Source organism: Pristiophorus japonicus, chromosome 14, assembly GCF_044704955.1.
Source record: "Pristiophorus japonicus isolate sPriJap1 chromosome 14, sPriJap1.hap1, whole genome shotgun sequence".
NCBI lineage: Eukaryota > Metazoa > Chordata > Chondrichthyes > Pristiophoridae > Pristiophorus > Pristiophorus japonicus.
Genome location: NC_091990.1, coordinates 169,383,651 through 169,405,698, shown reverse-complemented (window position 1 = coordinate 169,405,698; position 22,048 = coordinate 169,383,651). Strand labels below are relative to the sequence as shown.

At 45.6% G+C, this 22,048-nt stretch overlaps 1 protein-coding gene across 7 annotated transcripts in view; it reads right to left on the bottom strand.

The window, feature by feature from the left end:
- Positions 1–22,048, bottom strand: part of dagla (diacylglycerol lipase, alpha) — a 519,984-nt gene that overhangs the window by 189,941 nt on the left and 307,995 nt on the right. For all 7 annotated transcript variants that reach the window (XM_070899843.1, XM_070899842.1, XM_070899844.1 and 4 more), the window contains 2 exons: positions 4,468–4,679; positions 1,363–1,464 (listed from right to left, as the gene is read on the bottom strand). In XM_070899843.1, the coding sequence (XP_070755944.1) occupies positions 1,363–1,464; positions 4,468–4,679 (314 nt within the window). The remainder of the gene's footprint in view (positions 1–1,362; positions 1,465–4,467; positions 4,680–22,048) is intronic.

Below are 22,048 nucleotides of genomic sequence, written 5' to 3'. Positions count from 1 at the left end.
GCTGAAAGGTATGATTCTGTGAGTATGACTGTCAGGCTGTTGCTTGACTAGTCTGTGGGACAGCTCTCCTAATTTTGGCACAAGTCTCCAGATGTTAGTGCGGAGAACTTTGCAGGGTTGACTGGGCTGGGTCTGCCGTTTTCATGTCTGAAGTTGGTGCCGAGGTCGATGCCGGGTAGTCCGTCCGGTTTTATTCTTATTGTTTCTTGTCGAGGTTTGTTACAACTGAGTGGCTTGCTCCGTCATTTCAGAGGGCAGTTAAGAGTCAATCACTTTGCTGTGTGTCTGAAGTCACATATAGGCCACACCAGGTAATGATTTCCTTACGGCTACACTGAGAGTTTTATTTTTTTGGTTCTATGCGGAGTATAAGCTTCAAAAAAAAAAAATCTGTGCAGAAAGTGGAGACAAACCCTCATTACTAGAGCCTTCCAGGATTTAATGTGCATATAGATCTATGTTATAAATAATGAGACCCCTTCTGTTTGCTGATTGGAGCATCGGCCCACATGATCCCAGGTATACTTCAGTACACAGTGGGCCCCTGGGTTCCTATGCTGCCCTTTACCACACAGCATCTGCCAGCAAGTTCTCAAAGGAGGGTCCCCATCAGCTAAGTGTGCATCCCGTCTGGATGCCGGTGGTGTAATCCGTAGTTACACTGACGACCGCAAAATCCAGGCCATTGGGACAGTCCCAGCTTCCATACAGTTTATGAATCGGTCTCACACTGTAAGAGCAAGAGTAATTAAGATCACAATGTACAGACAGAAGGGAGGTCTCCAAAACAAACTGGGCACGATCAGTATCTCAGAGGTACATCAGACAGGTTGAAATGGAACAAAAAGCCTGTCCTTGGCCAATTACCTCAAGTTGTCAATACCAACCTAGGAGCCCTGGTTATGTTCATGCCTACCATCAAGCCTGTACCTCCCTACACAGCAATTGCTTGATCCACATGAGCCACCAAGAAAAAGTGACAATTAGAGGTCACGCATTACTCCACAATGCAGGAAAGAGGAAAATAAATTAGGTGATCAGTTGATTCAGGCATGCTCTCGTGCATCTCCTTGAAGCCAGCAGCATTAGCAGAGGCCATGAACAGATCAAGGCCTGGTATGTACCTCAGGAGGACTTAAAGGAAGTGAAGCAATGTGTTTTTGTCTTGGCAACAAAAATACTGTCAAAACACACTAGACAAAAAATAGTTGTGTAATGTTTCTTCATTTTTGTGGTTACGTTAATTCTGAGAGATGATCACCAGGAGTATTCACTCAGTTAGGCAATATATGCGTGTGCATGTAAGTAATGGACAGGGTACTATTAATAATTGGAGTATATACTTACGCTCTTAGTACTCACCCAAGGTAACATTCTTTGCAGTTGTGTCATTACAGGAGTGGTAGTACTGCGCTAACCAGATAATTCCTATGACTGCGTACGCAAATTCTATTAGCACAATTGCTGGAAGGAAGAAACACAGGTACCCAAGTTAGAATCTTTTTTGCACCAAAGAGATGAACCTCGGTTTTTTTTAAGTATATAAAGCTTGTACTTCGTCAGCAGACAATTTAGTACCGAACTATTCTGCTCAAAAATCAAACATTTAATTAGCAGCTTATTTGTCTGTTAATTTGAGGCTACGACGCAGTTGTTCAGCATTAGATAAAGCTGCAAAACAAGTATCTGATTACTAGTAATTTTCTTCTGCAGATTTGCATTGTCATTCCAATCACACCTTAGTGAAAACACATGAATTTTCTTTTCTCTTTTGTTCATAACACACATTGAGTACTTAAACCTTTGGCTGAATTTAATGACGGCAAAAGAATGCACTTGTACAGTGTACACAGAACAATGCTTAACAGATCTAGACTACAAAGTCAGAATAAAAGTTTTTTTTTAAAAAAGTATAGCAACAAAAAAAAATACGAATATAAAATCCTGGATATGCATTGTAGGTCAGTTAGTATCTGACAGAGAAATCATCATCTTCATTGGTTGACTATTGTCAGAGCTCCTGTGACTGCTCTCTCCACCACTGACCAGAAGTTTAACTAGGCCAGTCGTATCAACAGTGTAGCTCCAAGAGATGCGCAGAGGCTGGACATTCTGACGAATGGCTCATCTCCTGACCCCACAATGCCTCGCCACTATCTACAAGGCAAAGGTTAGAAGTGTAGAAATACTCACCACTCACCCAGATGGGGGCAGACGCAACAATGCTAGACACCATCCAGGACAAAGCAGTCTGCTTGATCGGCAACCCTGCCACTGAACTCAATATCCATTCCCTCCACCACCGGCAAACATACTTACATATAGCACTGCAGCAATGCACTAAGTTTACTGTGACAGCTCCACAACTTCCACCAATAAGGACAACAGCAGCAATATCATAGGAATACCATCACTTCCAAGTCACACACCATTTTAACTTGGACATTTACTGTTCCTTTATCATAATTAGTCAAGATCCTAGAGCTTTGGGATCATAGCTATCGGAGGAGCACCATCACTACATGGACTACAGTGACCCAAACAGCACCTACTGAGAACAATCGTGGCTCCCCGACCTGCGAGAGAACAGCTCTGCAGGTCAGGCTTTAAAAGAGCTGGAGCGGCGTACCACTTCAACCTCCAGCACGAGCTGCTCTAAGTGTGCGACGATTTTGAGATGGGCGACTGGGTGAGGTCATCAAAACCCTGGTTGCCGTTTTGGAGCTTGGGCAGGAACACCAGCGGGGCCCAGGCACAGTGGAGTGAGAAGGTCGCGGCGGATTAGCGGCGAGTTTGTGGCGTAGGTGAGGCAAGAGATCGTGGCGGAGGTGAGGCGAATGTTTGGCGGAGGAGCAGCGAGAGATCGTGGCGAAGATGCGGTGAATGTTTGTGGCAGAGGAGCAGCGAGAGATTGTGGCGGAAGTGCAGCAAATGAGGGTACGGGGCCTAGAAGAGCCGAGGCCCCAGGGGCAGCACGGGCCAGCCCACACTGCGATATGTGTGCACACTAGGTCCGTGCAGCAGAGCAGGTCTCCAGTCGTCCTGGTTAACCCTTGCCACTGGATAAAGGCCTATCTCTGTCAAGCCCGTATGGTGGCTGATGTGCAACGGTCACCACACGTTAAAAAAATTCACGCACAGGCATCTTCCACACCCTCAATTGGCGTTCACGACTGGAACATCGGGTCCTTCATTGAAACATCTGTTAAACACCGTGGAAGCAAGTTATCCTTGTTCGAGGGACCGCCTATGATGATGATGACTGAGAGCAATTAGGGATAGGCCTTATAAACATTTTTAAAAAGGTGCTTAATGTATCTAGCCTATCAGAATATCAGCATTGGATTGAGAGCTGAGTGTTGTTTTATTATAAGAATATACTGCACCTGTTATATATGTAAACCTGTAAATACCTTGTTTAACCAACAGAAGGGCTCACCCCCTGGAGTCCCAAGGGATCCCAAAATCCCTTGGGAGCATCTGTACTTAAGGAGGCCTCACAGGCAGGAGAGGCACTCTGGAGACCTGCAATAAAAGACTACGGTCACACTTTACTTGGAGCTCACAGCATCGGGTCAGGCTCTTTATTCATACACTACAGCACCCACCCTCTCAACAGGCAGTCACTTTGTGCAAAGGCCAGATGTTTGCTGAGAGAGGGAAGGCAATACTAAGGGAGATTCACCAAGGACAGCTTTCAAATCTTCTAGCAACTGATTTTAGTTGAGCATTGAGAGCAGATCACTTGCTGCCTTCTTAGTCTAAGACAATGCACAGCATAGTGAGATCAAAGTGATCCAGAAAAGGAGACAAAACCACTTGCACACCACACATGGCTCAAAAAACAAACCAGCAATTGCCTTGCTCACCTCTGCCAATGATATAACCAGCCTTTTGGTGCTGCAGGAGCACAGCCTGAAATAAATGTTCTTTTGATCTTCCCCAGCAGCGAGACCGGGAAACAAAGTGTGTTATCCACTACTAATCACTATAGCAGCAGTCACTGGAGCTCTAAGTCACTGCTAATTATCCACATATTTTATCTGATTTCATTTTCATGCTCTAATGGTTTTTTTCTGGAATAATCTGAAACATGGTCAAATTCAGACTAAATGTCTGAAGGAAAGAGAATATAACAATGTCCCAATTTTAATAGTTGGCAGATTAAATTAACAAGGTTTCCTCTGCAATGACCAACATGAAAGGAAGCAGAAGACTCAGTTGCAAGCTTTGTCCAATTCCATTGTCTAATTCACTTACAATTATATGCACATGAAAGATAATTTGCACTCTAAAATACAAACTTTGGAACAAAATAATTATGAAAAAGATGACGAATTCAATTTGGGAGATTTAGTAATTCAAAGATAGGACCAAGATATCAATGTTGTTGATATCATAATGTATAGTAGTTGAAGCTCCAAAACAGCAACTTTCAACACATGACAAAATCTCTCAGTATCTTACCCATACGGATGTACAAAATGTACTGCATCGAATCTCGTGGCTCTGTGTAAAGGATGCTGCCTCGCATGCTCAGCCAGATTATAGCAGCCTCAGATATCACACAGGCAATGAGAATGCCCAAGTAGCCCCTGCCATGATCAACCAGGTTGAGTGAACATGGCTCTTGAGGACTGTAGGTCAGGCCAAAGAGAACCACAGCAAGCACCACAAACCTGCAAAAACAAAACAGTTGTCATGAAATGTGTGCAGTGGATTTTGTTTCTCTGGCAAGTTACAATGACAGGTGTTTCAACCCTTCCATATTCAGTAGAAGACTTGTGCGGCATTTGTTACCATCCCAATTGAGGATCATGTTGCATTTGTGCACAATAATAACCACCATAATTTCTCCTCCTTTCTCATGTTGAAGAGTTACAGAAAGCAGGGGAAAGGCTTCTCCAGAATTTGTAAAAATAAACATTTTGAACAGTAAAATAATTAGCAATGGTAAGGCTAATTTGAATTTTGAGATTTAGTGATTCTAAGATTGTGAGGCTGTGAAATGCACCACCAGTTAACGGTTGACACAGAGACCTGGTTAACAATTAAAAATAGGTTAGATAGGTGATTGAAGGAAAGGGGGCCTAAAGGTATCAGGACTACTGCTTATGTGGAGGATAAACACCAACCGAGACTATTTGGCCGAACATATTGTAATTTCTATGCAAGATGCCAATGGCATTGCCGTAAAAGGCCTAATACTTTGAACACTTTGTAGTTTTAACAGAGAACATCGAAGGACTGAATGATGCATAGAAACATAGAAAATAGGTGCAAGAGCAGGCCATTCGGCCCTTTTAGCCTGCACCGCCATTCAATGAGTTTATGGCTGAACATGGAACTTCAGTACCCCATTCCTGCTTTCTCATCATAACCCTTGATCCCCTTAGTAGTAAGGACTACATCTAACTCCTTTTTGAATATATTTAGTGAATTGGCCTCAACAACTTTCTGTGGTAGAGAATCCCACAGGTTCACCACTCTCTGGGTGAAGAAGTTTCTCCTCATCTCGGTCCTAAATGGCTTACCCCTTATCCTTAGACTGTGACCCCTGGTTCTGGACTTCCCCAACATTGGGAACATTCTTCCTGCATCTAACCTGTCTAAACCCATCAGAATTTTAAACGTTTCCATGAGGTCCCCTCTCATTCTTCTGAACTCCAGTGAATACAAGCCCAGTTGATCCAGTCTTTCTTGATAGGTCAGTCCCGCCATCCCGGGGATCAGTCTGGTGAACCTTCGCTGCACTCCCTCAGTAGCAAGAATGTCCTTCCTCAGGTTAGGAGACCAAAACTGTACACAATACTCCAGGTGTGGCCTCACCAATGCCCTGTACAACTGTAGCAACACCTCCCTGCCCCTGTACTCAAATCCCCTCGCTATGAAGGCCAACATGCCATTTGCTTTCTTAACCGCCTGCTGTACCTGCATGTCAACCTTCAATAACTGATGTACCATGACACCCAGGTCTCATTGCACCTCCCCTTTTCCTAATCTGTCACCATTCAGATAATAGTTTGTCTCTCTATTTTTACCACCAAAGTGGATAACCTCACATTTATCCACATTATACTTCATCTGCCATGCATTTGCCCACTCACCTAACCTATCCAAGTCGCTCTGCAGCCTCATAGCATGCTCCTCGCAACTCACACTGCCACCTAACTTAGTGTCATCCGCAAATTTGGAGATACTACATTTAATCCCCTCGTCTAAATCATTAATGTACAGTGTAAACAGCTGGGGCCCCAGCACAGAACCTTGCGGTACCCCACTAGTCACCGCCTGACATTCTGAAAAGTACCCATTTACTCCTACTCTTTGCTTCCTGTCTGACAACCAGTTCTCAATCCATGTCAGCACACTACCCCCAATCCCATGTGCTTTAACTTTGCACATTAATCTCTTGTGTGGGACCTTGTCGAAAGCCTTCTGAAAGTCCAAATATACCACATCAACTGGTTCTCCCTTATCCACTCTACTGGAAACATCCTCAAAAAATTTCAGGAGATTTGTCAAGCATGATTTCCCTTTCACAAATCCATGCTGACTTGGACCTATCATGTCACCTCTTTCCAAATGCGCTGTTATGACATCCTTAATAATTGATTCCATCATCTTACCCACTACCGACGTCAGGCTGACCGGTCTATAATTCCGTGTTTTCTCTCTCCCTCCTTTTTTAAAAAGTGAGGTTACATTGGCTACCTTCCACTCGCTAGGAACTGATCCAGAGTCAATGGAATGTTGGAAAATGACTGTCAATGCATCCGCTATTTCCAAGGCCACCTCCTTAAGTACTCTGGGATGCAATCCATTAGGCCCTGGGGATTTATCGGCCTTCACTCCCATTAATTTCCCCAACACAATTTCCCGACTAATAAGGATTTCCCTCAGTTCCTCCTCCTTACTAGACCCTCTGACCCCTTTTATATCTGGAAGGTATACCGAACCAAAGTACATGTTTAATTGGTCCGCCATTTCTTTGTTCCCCGTTATGACTTCCCCCGATTCTGACTGCAGGGGATCTACGTTTGTTTTTACTAACCTTTTTCTCTTTACATATCGATAGAAACTTTTGCAATCCGTCTTAATGTTCCCTGCAAGCTTCTTCTCGGACTCCATTTGCCCTGCCCTAATCAAACCCTTTGTCCTCCTCTGCTGAGTTCTAAATTTCTCCCAGTCCCCGGGTTCGCTGCTATTTCTGCCCAATTTGTATGCCACTTCCTTGGCTTTAATACTATCCCTGATTTCCCTTGATAGCCACGGTTGAGCCACCTTCCCTTTTTTATTTTTACGACAAAACAGGAATATACAATTGTTGTAGTTCATCCATGTGGTCTCTAAATGTCTGCCATTGCCCATCCACAGTCAACCCCTTAAGTATCATTTGCCAATCAATCTTAGCCAATTCATGCCTCATACCTTCAAAGTTACCCTTCTTTAAGTTCTGGATCTTGGTCTCTGAATTAACTGTTTCATTCTCCATCCTAATGCAGAATTCCACCATATTATGGTCACTCTTCCCCAAGGGGCCTCGCACAACGGGATTGCTAATTAATCCTCTCTCATTACACAACACCCAGTCTAAGATGGCCTCCCCCCTAGTTGGTTCCTCGACATATTGGTCTAGAAAACCATCCCTTATGCACTCCAGGAAATCCTCCTCCACCGTATTGTTTCCAGTTTGGCTAGCCCAATCTATGTGCATATTAAAGTCACCCATTATAACTGCTACACCTTTATTGCATGCACCCCTAATTTCCTGTTTGATGTCCTCCTCAACATCACTATCACTGTTTGGAGGTCTGTACACAACTCCCAATAATGTTTTTTGCCCTTTGGTGTTCTGCAGCTCTACCCATATAGATTCCACATCATCCAAGCTAATGTCCATTCTAACTATTGCATTAATCTCCTCTTTAACCAGTAATGCTACCCCACCTCCTTTTCCTTTTATTTTATCCTTCCTGAATGTTGAATACCCCTGAATGTTGAGTTCCCAGCCCTGATCATCCTGGAGCTACGTCTCCGTAATCCCAATCACATCATATTTGTTAACATCTATTTGCACAGTTAATTCATCCACCTTATTACGGATACTCTTTGCATTAAGACACAAAGCCTTCTGGCTTGTTTTTTTAACACCCTTTGTCCTTTTAGAATTTTGCTGTACAGTGGCCCTTTTTGTTTTTTGTCTTGGGTTTCTCTGCCCTCCACTTTTCCTTATCTCCTTTCTGTCTTTTGTTTTTGTCTCCTTTTTGTTTCCCTCTGTCTCCCTGCATTGGTTCCCATCCCCCTGCCATATTAGTTTAACTCCTCCCCAACAGCACTAGCAAACACTCCCCCTAGGACATTGGTTCCGGTCCTGCCCAGATGCAGACCGTCCGGTTTGTACTGGTCTCACCTCCCCCAGAACCGGTTCCAATGCCCCAGGAATTTGAATCCCTCCCTGCTGCACCACTGTTCAAGCCACGTATTCATCTGCGCTATCCTGTGATTCTTACTCTGACTAGCACGTGGCACTCGTAGCAATCCTGAGATTACTACTTTTGAGGTCCTACTTTTTAATTTAGCTCCTAGCTCCTTAAATTCGTTTCATAGGACCTCATCCCTTTTTTTACCTATGTTGTTGGTACCAATGTGCACCACGACAACTGGCTGTTCTCCTTCCCTTTTTAGAATGTCCTGCACCCGCTCCGAGACATCCTTGACCCTTGCACCAGGGAGGCAACATACCATCCCGGAGTCTCGGTTGCGGCCGCAGAAACGCCTATCTATTCCCCTTACAATTGAATCCCCTATCACTATCGCTCTCCCACTCTTTTTCCCGCCCTCCTGTGCAACAGAGCCAGGTGCCATGAACCTGGCCGCTGCTGCCCTCCCCTGATGAGTCATCCCCCCCAACAGCACTCAAAGCAGTGTATCTGTTTTGCAGGGGGATGACCACAGGGGACCCCTTGCACCACCCTTGATCAAACTTGGCCAGTCAGCAAAGGAATCAGATTTAAAATCCAATGCAAACGATGGGAAGAATGTCTCTGTATGCTGGCTGTAAAGGCCTGTTGTGTAATGAGTATGGCCAATCTTAGTCCAGCAAAAAAATGCCCCATTTGATGCTAATTTGCCATCAGACGCATTTCAGCATAAAGCATATAGTGTAGATGACTAAATAGTAAATTTACCTATCCATTGAAAATGAACAAGGAGAAGTGATACAAAATGGGGAAATTGAACGTGGTAATTTAAAATGCCGATAGCACACGCTGAGAATTCTGAAATGGATCAACTATAAATGCTTCTAATGAACACATAGGCTTAAAGTAACCTGAATGGAAGTGGGGACAGTTTCATTAGAGTACTTTGATTAAACATCCAGTACTACAGCAGCTGTCATTAGCCTGGTATATACATGCTGGCTGTTTTCCTATCACTACGAACAAACAAACACTCATTTCAAGCCATTACAATCTACACTGTGAATGGGAAGTATTAAATTGTGAACAAATATAGCAGTCTTCATACAGAGGGCAACAAGAGCCTACCAGATAAACTCGTGGGGGGAGGAAAGAGGAGATTTGATAGAGGTGGTTCAAAATCATGAGTGGTCTAAACAGAGTAGAGAGAGAGAAACTGTTCCCATTGGCGGAAAGGTCAAGAACAAGAGGGCACAGGTTTAAGGTGATTGGCAGAAGAACCAAAGGCGACACGATGAAAAATATTTTTACACAGCGACTGGAATGCACTGCCCGAAAGGATGGTGGAGGCAGATTCGATTGTGGCTTTCAAAAGGGAATTGGATAAATACCTGACGGAAATCTTTTTTTGCAGGGCTATGGGGAAAGGGCAGGGGAGTGGGACTAGCTGAAGTGCTCTTGTAGAGCCAGCATTGGGCTCGACGGGCTGAATGGCCTCCTTCTGTGCTGTAACCATTCTATGATTCTCTGTTTAATTCCTGTCATGTGTGTGGGTGCAGCAGTGGGACCCGAGGGAAGGCGGAGTGGCCATAAAGGAGCGCGGAAGAGGAGGCCCGACACCAGAGGAGGCAGACCTGTGTGGGAGCTGCAGCAGGATCTGAGGCACAAAATTCAAAAGAGTGATGTCAGAGTGAAAAAAGTGACATCGGCGCAAGGGAAGGAGCTGATTGGTGAGTAGTTGGTTGGTATTTTTTTTAAGTTTTCAGTTTACTTTTCTTAAGTTAGTTCTTAGTCTATTAAATAGAGGTAGCTCAGACCTGTGGAATGCCCATCCTATGCCAGGTGGGAAGTCCTGGACGCTTCCCGTGAGCTGGACGACCATGTGCGCAAAGTGTCGCCAGCTACGACGGCTCAAAATCCGTGTTTCGGAGCTTGTGCGGCAGCTGGAGTCACTGCAGTGTATCCGCGAGGCTGAGAACTTCGCGGATAGCACATTTCAGGAGGTGGTCTCCCCACAGCTAAAGAGTGTGCAGGCAGAGAGGGAATGGATGACCGCCAGACAGAAGAGGAGGACCAGGTAGGTAGTGCAGGAGTCCCCTGAGTGCATCTCACTCTCCAACCAGTATTCTGTTCGGAGTACTGGTGGGGGCGATGGTTCCTCTGGGGAGTGCAGCCAGAGCCAAGTCCACAGCACCATGGGTAGCTCAGCTGCACGGGGTGGGGGGGGGGGGGAGATAAAGAAGAATGGAAGAGCAATAGTGCTAGAGGATTCAATAGTTAGGGGAACAGACAGGCGTTTCTGCGGCCATAGATGTGACTCCAGGATGGTATGTTGCCTCCCTGTTGCCAGGGTTAAGAATGTCACGGAGCAGCTGCAGGACATTCTGAGGGGGTGGGGGGGGATGAACAGCCAGAGGTCATGGTCCATATCGGTACCAATTACATAGGTAGAAAGAGGGATGATGTCCTGCAGGCAGATTTTAGGGAGCTCAGAGATTAAAAAGCAGGACCTCAAAAAGGTAGCAATCTCTGGATTGCTCCCCGTGCCACGTGCTGGTGAGTACAGAAATAGGAGGACAGAACAGATGAATGAGTGTCTGCAGAGATGGTGCAGGAGGGAAGGCTTTAGATTCCTGAGGCATTGGGACCGTTGCTGGGGGAGGTGGGACCTGTACAAGCCGGATGGATTATACCTCAACAGAGCCATGACCAAAATCCTCGCGGGGGGGGGGGGGGGGGGGGGGGGGAGGGATTAAACTAGTGCAGCAGGGGGATGGGAACCAGTATGTACGAAGCACATCAAGGGAGTGTGTTGTTCTGGACTTAGTTTTCGGGAATGAAGCTGGGCAGGTGGAAAAGACATCAGTGGGAGAGCATTTTGGTGCTCAAGATCATAATTCAGTAAGATTTAGGGTAGTAATGGAAAAGGACAAAGACAGACCAGGAACAAAAATTCTAAATTGGGTGAAAGCCAATTTTACTAAGCCGAAATGTGATTTAGCCAAGGTTGACCGGAAACAGCTACTGGAAGGTAAATCTGTGTCAGAGCAGTGGGAGGCATTCAAGGAGGAGATCCTGAGGGTTCAGAGCAAGTATGTTCCTTTGAAGAAAAAGGATGGGACAAATAAATGTAGAGCCCCCTGGATGTCAAGGAGCATACAGAATAGGATAACGGAAAATAGGGAGGCTTATGACAGATACTGAGGGCTCAATACTGCAGAAACCCAAGAGGAGTATAGAAAGCGCAGGGGTGAAATTAAAAAGGAAATTAGGAAAGCAAAGAGAGTGCATGAAAAATATTTTGCAAGTAAAATCAAGGAAAACCCAAAGTATATTAGAAGCAAGATGTAAAGAAAGAGTAGGGCCTATTAGAGACCTTAAAGATAATGTGTGTGGAGGCAGAGGAAGTGGGTATGGTTCTTAATGAATACTTGGCATGTGTTTTCACAAAAGAGAGGGGCTATGCAGACATTGAAATCAGGGAGGAGTATGAAATATTAGATGAAATAAACATAGTGAGGGAGGAAATATTAAGGGGTTTAACAGCTTTGAAAGTGGATAAATCCCCAGGCCCGGATGAAATTTATCCCAGGCTGTTAAGAGAAATAGCAAAGGCTCTGACCATCAATTTCCAATCCTCTCTGGCTACAGGTGTGATGCTAAAGATTGTACCTTTTTTTAAACAGGGAGAAAGGGATAGACCGAGTAATTAAAGGCCAGTCAGTCGAACCTCAGTGGTGGAAAAGTTATTGGAAAAACTCCTGAGGGACAGGATAAATCTTCATTTAGAAAGACACAGATTAATCAAGGACAGTCAGCATGGTTTTTTGTTAAGGGAAGATCATGTCTGACTAACTTGATTGAATTTTTCGAGGTGATAACAAGGAGGGTCCTTGAGGCCAGTGCATATGATATAGTGTATATGGATTTTAGCAAGGCTTTTGATAAGATCCCACATGGCAGACTGGTCACGAAGTAAAAGCCCATGGGATCCAAGGCAAAGTGGCAAGTTGGATCCAAAATTGTCTCAGAGACAGGAAGCAAAGGGTAATTGTTGATGGGCGTTTTTGTGACTGGAAGGCTGTTTCCAGTGGGGTTCTACAGGACTCAGTACTAGGTCCCTTGCTTTTTGTGGTATATATCAATGATTTAAACTTGAATGTAGAGGATATGATTAAGAAGTTTGCAGATGATACTAAAATCGGCTGTGTGGTTGATAATGAAAAAGAAAGCTGTAGATTGCAGGAAGATATGAATGAACTGGTCAGGTAGGTTGAACAGTGGTAAATGGAATTCAATCCGGATAAATGTGAGGTAATGCATTTGGGGAGGGCTAACAAGGCAAAGGAATACACATTAAATGGTAAGACATTGAGAAGTGTAGAGAAACAAAGGGACCTTGGAGTGCATGTCCACAGATCCCTGAAGGTGGCAAGCCAGGTAGATAAGGTGGTTAAGAAGACATAAGGAATAACCTGCCTTTATTAGCCGAGGCATAGAATATAAGAGCAGGGAGATTATGGTTGAACTGTGTAAAACACTAGTTATGCCACAGTTGGAGTACTGCATGCAGTTTTGGTCACCACATTACAGGAAAGATGAAAAGAGGGTACAGAGGAGATTTACGAGGATGTTGCCTGGAGAATTTTAGCTATGAGGAAAGATTGGATCAGCTGGGTTTGTTTTCTTTGGAACAGAGGATGCTGAGTGGAGACCTTATTGAGGTGTATAAAATTATGAGGGGCCTGGATAGAGTGGATAGGAAGGACCTGTAATGCATGTAGGCACCTTTAGTAATGACTCTACGAGGCAGGTATGATACTTAAACTGTGTGGACCTGTAGTCCTATATTTAAAGCTCCTCGAGTGAGGACACCAAGCTGTGAGCTCCTTTTTATACTGAGTTACCTGCAGTGTAAACAGGCATGCATACACAACAACACTCCCCACCACCCCCTAAGCATTTTTCATATCCTTATTGTCATGACCAGGGGAGGTGATCATTGGTGGGCTACGGGAGGTTGTGATGAGGGTTGTGTGGTTGCCAGGTGTGACCCCTGTGCTTGAGGCTGGCCTTGTACGTTTCCCCTCCCTCACACATAGACCAAGTAGGTGTCATTGTTGTGGGATCCCTCAGGGGAGGTAGCCACAGCAGTAGTTGGTGGTGTGTATACACTGTGATGTGGGTAGTTGTGGGGTGGTGGGCAGGGCCACAAGACTGGGTGGGCTCCTTGTCTACCAATTGGGATGAGGGTCAGGTCATCCCAGGGTTTGCCAGGGAAGCTGGAGGGTATTGACCTCATGATCCTGGTGTTGGCCCTGGTGGCCAGGGGTTGTAGGGCTGGTCTGGTGCAGGTTGCCATTGGTGGTAGCTGGGCTGCCCATTGACCACTGTCCCTGTCGTGGGTGTGCTCCCACTGGCTGTGTGTGTGTCCTGCAAGGGGCATCACATTCGTTCCAAAGGTCTAACCTACATGGTCAGATAGCCTGCTGGATCTGGGAGTCTCCCACAGGGGGATTCCATTGGCATCAGCATGGTCCCTGTAGGACCCAATGTCCTTTGGCAGTGTCCTACCAGTATACATGACACCTTGGCTCTGATCACACATAGTCGAGCCTGCATTGTACATTCTATCATTTGCATCATTTTTGGGTGTCCTGGTTTCAACAGACATGGTTACATTAGGCATTTCACATTTTCTATCATTATTGTTAAACATAATAAACTTGTTCTTAACCTTACTGACACCTGTATTTATCTCATCAATCACATTAGTTAAACCAGCATCACAATTCATGATTACATTGCATACATTTTCATACTTGCACCCTTTAATTGCATCTTTTGCTTTAAAGTCCTTGTACTCAAATAGTTGAAACTTCCCCTTTAAATGTCTTTGGTTATCGGTCTCCTTTAAGGGAGCCTTCAAATCCGATTGGCCGCTCGATGTCACATGACGCTCATCCAATGCTGCCCCTCGTGGTATAGCCGTGGCCATTTTGATTTTAGGTTCTGCTCCTCGTGGTGCTGCAGCCATCTTCTGGCTCTGCTGCAGGTAGACTGTGGCGTTCTTTTCTTCCATAGGCTCAACCCTGGATGTCGGGAATCCATTTCCTTCGTTGATGTTCCTTTTTTGGAGTGCTGCCTCGGCCTGGAAAGTGGAGTTTTGATCCTCGGCCCTGGAGATTTCGCTGGGGTGCTGTGGAGTCGTTGCCACGCAGTCGAGCTGGACAGTGGAACCTTGGGATGCAGCGATGGATCCATGTTCAAGGTCGATTGCCGGAGCCCGGAGGCCTGGGAGCAGATTCGCTTGGACAGGATGCCGTTGTGGTCGATTGGCGGGATTCATCCAAAGTTCTTCAAAGGTCACTTGGCTCATTGCAGACTGGCTCGCCCCTGTGTCGTCTCCATAGAAACTGGGACTCTGTCGACATCTACTTTCATCGCCCACGGAGAACTTTTGGTGGAGCAGGTATGAGTTCCATACTCTTCTCCCAGGGTTTGAGCAACTTCACCTTCATCTGTGTCGGAGCCCTGGTGATCAGCCAACTCATCAGAGACGTGGTGAGTACAGCTTTTTCTGCACATCCTATGAAGGTGCCCTTTTTCTTTACATGCATAGTCTTTGTAGCGGCACTAATGGGCCCTGTGATTTCCTCCACAGTGCCAGCACAGGCATTCCGGTTTGCCCCATGTGGCAGACTCAGGGTTGCGGGACTCCGGGCAATGTTTCTGCCCTTAGAAGTATCCATGAAGTGCTCTCGTCGGTTTAGAGTCCCTTAGTGTTTCATTTAGGTGGTCGCCAAAGTCGCACGGTGCAGCCAGTCTCAAGTGTTCCAATCTTTCTACAAAAGCATCCCAATCTTCCCCATTGGTAAATTGCTGAAAGATGCGGAGATTTGACATGCTGAGCGTGTGGTTCGTCACCTCGTATTCTCGCGCCAGTTGTAGTGTATGTAGGCACCTTTAGTATTGACTCCATGAGGCAGGGTATGATACTTAAACTGTGTGGACCTGTCGTCCTTTATTTGTAGCTCCTCGAGTGAGGACACCAAGCTGTGAGCTCTTTTTTATACTGCAGTGTGCAGGTAACCCTTAGGTCTCCAGCAGCAGCACCCTCTGGTGTACAGGTAAGGTGTGTACAGTGTAAGGTGTGTACAGTGTAAGGGTACATTCAAGTGTTGCGTAACAGTGTTACAGACATCACACAGTAAACAGACATGTATACACAACAGGACCTATTTCCCTTAGCAGAAGGGTGAACAACCTGGGGGCATAAGTTTAAAGTAATTGGTAGGGATTTTAGAGGACATTTGAGGGGATTTTGTTTCACCCAGAGGGTGGTGGGGGTATGGAATTCACTGCCTGAAAGGGTGGTAGAGGCGGAAACCCTCACCACTTTAAAAAAAATACTTGGATGTGCACCTGAAGTGCTGTAACCTACAGGCTATGGACAAAGAGCTCGAAAGTGGGATTAGGCGGGATAGCTCTTTGTCGGCTGGCGCGGACACGATGGGCCAAAATGGCCTCCTTCCATGCTGTAAATTTCTATGATTCTAGGAAGTAACTTTTTAAAGTGTATTTGAAGAACAGCACACACCATGCCCTGAGTCAAAAGGAGTTAAATAATGCCTCTACTAAAGACACTCTTGAATAGGACTGCTCAGGAACCAAATGTAGAATGGGATTGCTTCTTCATAGACACAGTCCTTAGCCAGCAATGCAACTATTCCAAGCTTGGATTAGTAGATTAAGTGCTTCATTGTGATAGACCACAATATAGTATCAGATAGCCAACACGAGATCACTGTGCTACACTATCTCCTGGAATCACACAATAGATTTATTGCAATGGAGTTGAATGGTTTGTTTTTACATATTCTGATCTCCATTAAACTTGGTCCATGTTGAACTAGTTCTTGGTACCATTTTTACTGCAATTAGTTAGGGACATTGCCTCATTTTTACATATTTACGAAAGGATATACTTGCTTTGGAGGCAGTTCAGAGAAGGTTCACTAGGTTGATTCCAGAGATGAGGAGATTGACTTATGAGGAAAGGTTGAGTAGGTTGGGCCTCTACTCATTGGAATTCAGAAGAATGAAAGGTGATCTTATCGAAACGTATAAGATTATGAGGGGGCTTGACGAGGTGGATGCAGAGAGGATGTTTCCACTGATAGGGAGAGTAGAACTAGGGGAGACTAGAACTAGAGGGCATAATCTTAGAATAAGGGGCTGCCCATTTAAAACTGAGATGGAGAAATTTCTTCTCTCAGAGGGTTGTAAATCTGCCTCAGAGAGCTGTGGAAGCTGAAACACTGAATAAATTTAAGACAGAAAGAGACAGTTTCTTAAACAATAAGGGGATAAGGGGTTATGGGGAGCGGGCGGGGAAGTGGAGCTGAGTCCATGATCAGATCAGCCATGATTGTATTAAATAGTGGAGCAGGCTCGAGGGGCCGTATGGCCTACTCCTGCTCCTATTTCTTATGTTCTTATGTAATGTTGCATCACATGGCTAGTCTTTTTACATTTTCCTCTCATCATCTTTTGCATGTTTTTTTTAATGACTCTCTTATTTGATCTTCGAAAATAAGTGTCGCTGACAACATCCTGTGAAAATCTAGTAATATAAAAGCTGTTGTGGGTGAATAAGAGTGGCAAGAAAATAATGTTGGCATGAGTCACTTAGAAATATTGTGATTTTGATATCAGTGGGATGTGAAACACAAAAGGGCTGAAGTTGCCCCTTTTTTGTGCCCCGTTAGTGCCAATGGGAGGCGCAAATGAGGCTAGCCGGCAGTAGAGCCTCAGTGAAACTGCCCGAGATTTTGGTGGCGATTTGCCAGTAGCGCCGCGTCCCGCGGTTAGCGCCTAGGGCCAGCGCGCAACAGGCGGTGACATTAACGCTGTGCGTGCCGACCCTTTTGCGGGCCGTGAGGCTGGTGTGGGCAGATGTCAGCGCCAGCTTCAAGGGGCGCCAACATCCGTCTGGAGCACCCTTTAAAGTAGAAGCCGTGCGCGCCCCGGGCCACCATTTTATTTTGGTGGCCAACTCTTCGGTCGGCCCGGCAAAGGTAGCCCTCACCTCAACTGAGTCACCATCATGCTGCCCGACACTCTCTTTTGGGTGCTGGGCCATTGGCCTGGCTGAGCGCATCCCTGGTGGCCCAGTGGCGGCCACCAAAGGGCCTGCAGATCCCGCACAGCCCTCCCCTTTAACTGAAGAGGAGGGGTATTGTATCGTGTCAGCGCCATGCGGAGCTTCCACATAGCGCTGATGCCCCTGGACGCTCTGATGCCCCTGGAGCACCCCTCCAACAAAGCGCTACGACTGAGACAGCGTTCTGCCTCGCTTGAGAGGCGCAAAGCCCAATTGCACACCGGGGACAGGACTTCCAGCCCGAGCGATGAAAGACCTGGGCCCAGAAGGTTACCGACCCAAATGGGGCGCAGGACAATTTCGGCCCCAAAGTCTTGTTAACGATTAACCAATTCCAGATTTCTTTATTCAAACATGCAGATCTAAACAAACCTATGTTTTTTTCTGTACTTTGCAAAATACCAGAGATGCCAATTTGCCATATTTAATTGACAGATCCTGAATTTTTCCAGTGAAACCTGACCGTCCCAATTTAAAAAAATATAGTTACCATAAGTTTAATAATTTGGATGTTACCAAAAACATCTTGGCATCCCTATACTAAATACAGCAACTTTGCTTTTCAAATATAACTAGAATTGCTTTTTATCTACAAGATTAACATTTGGATTAGACACTACGTATAGCAAACTGGCAATGAAAGTGTTTGGATGTCTATAGCTGATCATCTGAAATGATAAATATTTCAAATTTAAATATTAAGACTTGGCTACATTCCCAGCATGCATACCAGCCTGGAAAAGAAGCAAACATTGATCAACAGTCCCCAAAAAGCTTACAGCTCAAAAATAGTTCTGACAAATCTAATTACACACTCAAAACAAGGAACTAGCATAAAACTGTCGTGGAACATAGGCTTGTCATAACATAAGCTGCAAATACATGCTATTGCTTTTATAAAGGAAAAAATTGAAGTACACAAATGTGCAGAAATTACTGAAGGGGGTGAGTGCTGAAGATCCACGACTTGTTTTCCCAAGGGGATCTGGGATCAAACCCCCTTTGCCCAGAATGGTTTGATTTTTCACAATGTACTTGGTGCTTTTCCATCATTTTGTACTCTCCTATAATTCTGTATTTCAATTCAACAAGTTATTTCTCCTAGAGCAATTACACATTTTAAATATGAAAATAAAAGTAATTATAGGACTTGAAAACCCAAAGTGCACAAAAATCTGGTTTGCAGAAACAGGAATGAATGAATGAATGTTGCACTCTCAGATGGAGTCAACTGGCAGCATCCAGTCTGAGGTTTGTAACCTATTATACACATGAATTATTAATGCCACTCCTCACTTTTTCCCATGGATGTTAACTGTTAGAAAATTAAGTGTAGATTCTCTCCCTGGTTAAAGCATGGTAACAAAGGGACCTCCACATTGCTTTATAAATTGAAAAAAATTTTAAAGTTACAGAACGTAGCCAGGCACAAGTAGACCAGCAATCCGCTTCACACAACACAATACTACACTGTAATACAATCCTAAATATAGGAATCTTAGTATAATTTTAGAAATGAAGTAAAACTGATCATAACTCCAACTACACTACAAATTTCATTTCTAAACCCTGGCAATTCCTTCAAGTGCAGGGACAAGAATACTAAAAAAAAAGTTAATGCATTCACACAAAGTAACAGCCTTATTAATTTAAAAAACGTCTCATTAATGCGCTTTGGAGAAAACAAAATAGACAAGCATGCTCGAGAAAGTTAATGAGAAAAAGCAAAAGTATTTACAAGCTGTGTTTTAGCTGCTTAGTTATTATATATAACTTCTATCCATACAAATGCTAATTAAGTTTACCCTGCAATTGTGATTCTCGAAAACTACATCTCATCTTAAAACTTTTCTGTCTCAAGTTTGTGCAGAACCAGCAGCAGCAGAAAGCAACATCTGCCGGGTTCCAACAGCCTGCTGTACCACCCAATCAACAGATCTTACTGGTTTATGATGATAACCTCCAATCCTGGTGGAAAAAGCTGATATTTCAAACAGCTGACATCTGTGTTGAAGTGCTGACCATCAGCTTAGAAAGATGGCAGTTCACGTGTATATTTTTAGTATCACTAAAAAAAGTTAATGGTTAGATCTTTGATATTATCATCATCATTGGCAGTCCCTCGAAATCGAGGAAGACTTGCTTTCACTCCAAAAGTGAGTTCTCAGGTGACTGAACAGTCCAATTCGGGAATTACAGTCAATGTCGCAGGTGGGACAGACAGTCGTTGGAGGAAAGGGTGGGTGGGGAGTCTGGTTTGCTGCATGCTCCTTCCGCTGCCTGCGCTTCATTTCTGCATGCTCTCGGCAATGAGACTTGAGGTGCTCAGAGCCCTCCCGGATGATCATCCTCCACTTAGGGCGGTCTTTGGTCAGGGACTCCCAGATGTCAGTGGGATGTTGCACTTTATCAATGAGGCTTTGAGGGTGTCCTTGAAATGTTTCCTCCGCCCATCTGGGATTCGCTTGCCATGTAGGAGATGGAGGGAGGGAGGGAGGGAGGGAGGGAGGAGGAGAGAGAGGGAGGGGGGGGTGGGAGGAGAGAGAGGGAGGGGGGGGTGGGAGGAGAGAGAGGGAGGGGGGGGGAGGAGTGGGAGGGAGGGAAAGAGGAGAAGGGGGTGGGGGAGGAGGGGGGTGGGGGAGAAAGGGGGGAGGAGAAAGGGGGGAGGAGGAGAGGGGGTGGGGAGGGGAGGAGAAAGGGGGAGAGGAGAGGGAGGGGGGTAGAGGGAGGGAGGGAGGGAGGGGGGGGGAGAGAGGAGAGGGGGGGGGGAGAGGAGAGGAGAGGAGAGGGAGAGGGTGAGGTGGGGGGGGGGGGGGTTGGCTGAACAGGCCCGGCCAAAGAGAAGAAGCCGGGCCGAAGACTTCGGGCGGCGCCTGCCCTCAGCAAGATGCCAGGCGGGCGGGCCCCGCGGCAGACAACGGAGCGGGAGCTGGGGGGGCGGGGTGGGCGTGAGAGAGCCAGAGGGAGTGTGAGCTGAACAGGAGGGGTAGCCGGAGCCACAGCCAGAGCAGGAGCTGGAGGAGCAGTCCGATCTTCGCCGGCCCAGTAAGCCCATTCGGCCAGGGCTAGGGGCGGCGTGCTTCGGGCCTCTCCCACACAGTTTCAGGCGCCTGGAGCTACTGCACATGCGCGCACACCGTGGCGCGTATGTGAAGAGGTCCCGGCGCTGAACAGCTTGTGCTGCGCCGCGCCGAGGGCCTGGACCGACCTGAGGAAGTGGAGAATACCGAGGTAAGTGTTCGGCGCGGTTTTGAGCGCGGAAATCAGGCGTGGCTCGCGGGGCTGCGCCGTTCTAGGCGCGGCCCAAAACTTGACCCCTATGATTCCAGTGCAGAACTGAGGGAGTATTTATTACACGATAAAGAGGTGCCGACCTCCAGAAGAGATGCTAAACCAAGGGCCTCTCTGGTATTTCAGGGGAGTGTGAAATATTCTGTCAATAATTTGAATAGCAGGGAATTCCCTCACTGTACTGGCAATTATTCCTCCTTCAACCTGTGCCACCAAAAACAAGTAAACTGATCATTCATCTAACAGCTAATCATGGACTTTGCTGGTACTGAATGGCTGTTGCATTTTCCAGCATGCCAACAATCACTGCAGTTCAGTAACAAAATTAACTGTACGAAAAACTTTGAAACGTTGACATGATATACTGTAAAAATATATATATATATTGCATTACATAAATGTAAATCTATCTCTCTTTCTCTAGGAAGTATGTAGGGTCTCTTATATTCTTAGCAGTTGACGAGACTCGAGTCCGGTGGTAGTATCCAGGCAAACTTTATTGGCTCAGTTACATCTTGCAGTTAGTAAGAGTAAAGCGCACTCTACCGCGTGTTACAGCTTCAGTTATAGTCGCGAGCATGGGGTCTTCCCATTCCCTGATTGGCTCCCCTGCTGTTACTGGGGTCAGTTTGTCGACTCCGGACTGGTCGCTGGTTATGACCCAGCTGTCCATTGCAGATAGCAATCGCCTTGGTCATGATGTGATTACCACATCATGCCCCTTCCTCCTGTTCACTGTTTTGCAGCATGTTCCTGTTATCTGGTCGGAACAGCGCTTAACCCTGTGACTGTGCTTTGGCCCTAACCATGCTGCAACCTTTTCCATTGTTAGTGAGCACGTACACAACACACAGCTACTCTATAATTATAAATTAATCAGGTCCCAGTTAATCAGGCCCCACAGAGTATCTCTCCCAGGCTATTTGGCACATTTCGTAACAACTGATAACTTTGGTGTCACCCTCCACAAGTTGCATTCTACCTGTCCTCTTGGTCAGGAGAATGCAAGACAGAACAAAAAACAAATGGGGCTGAGGACCGTATCCATGTAATATTATAAAAATGCTGGAAGGAAATATTTACTATGGGATGCATTTGAATATATCCAAACATCGAATATGTCCATACATCAATTACCCCTTTATTAAACTATTTACAGTCCACCAAG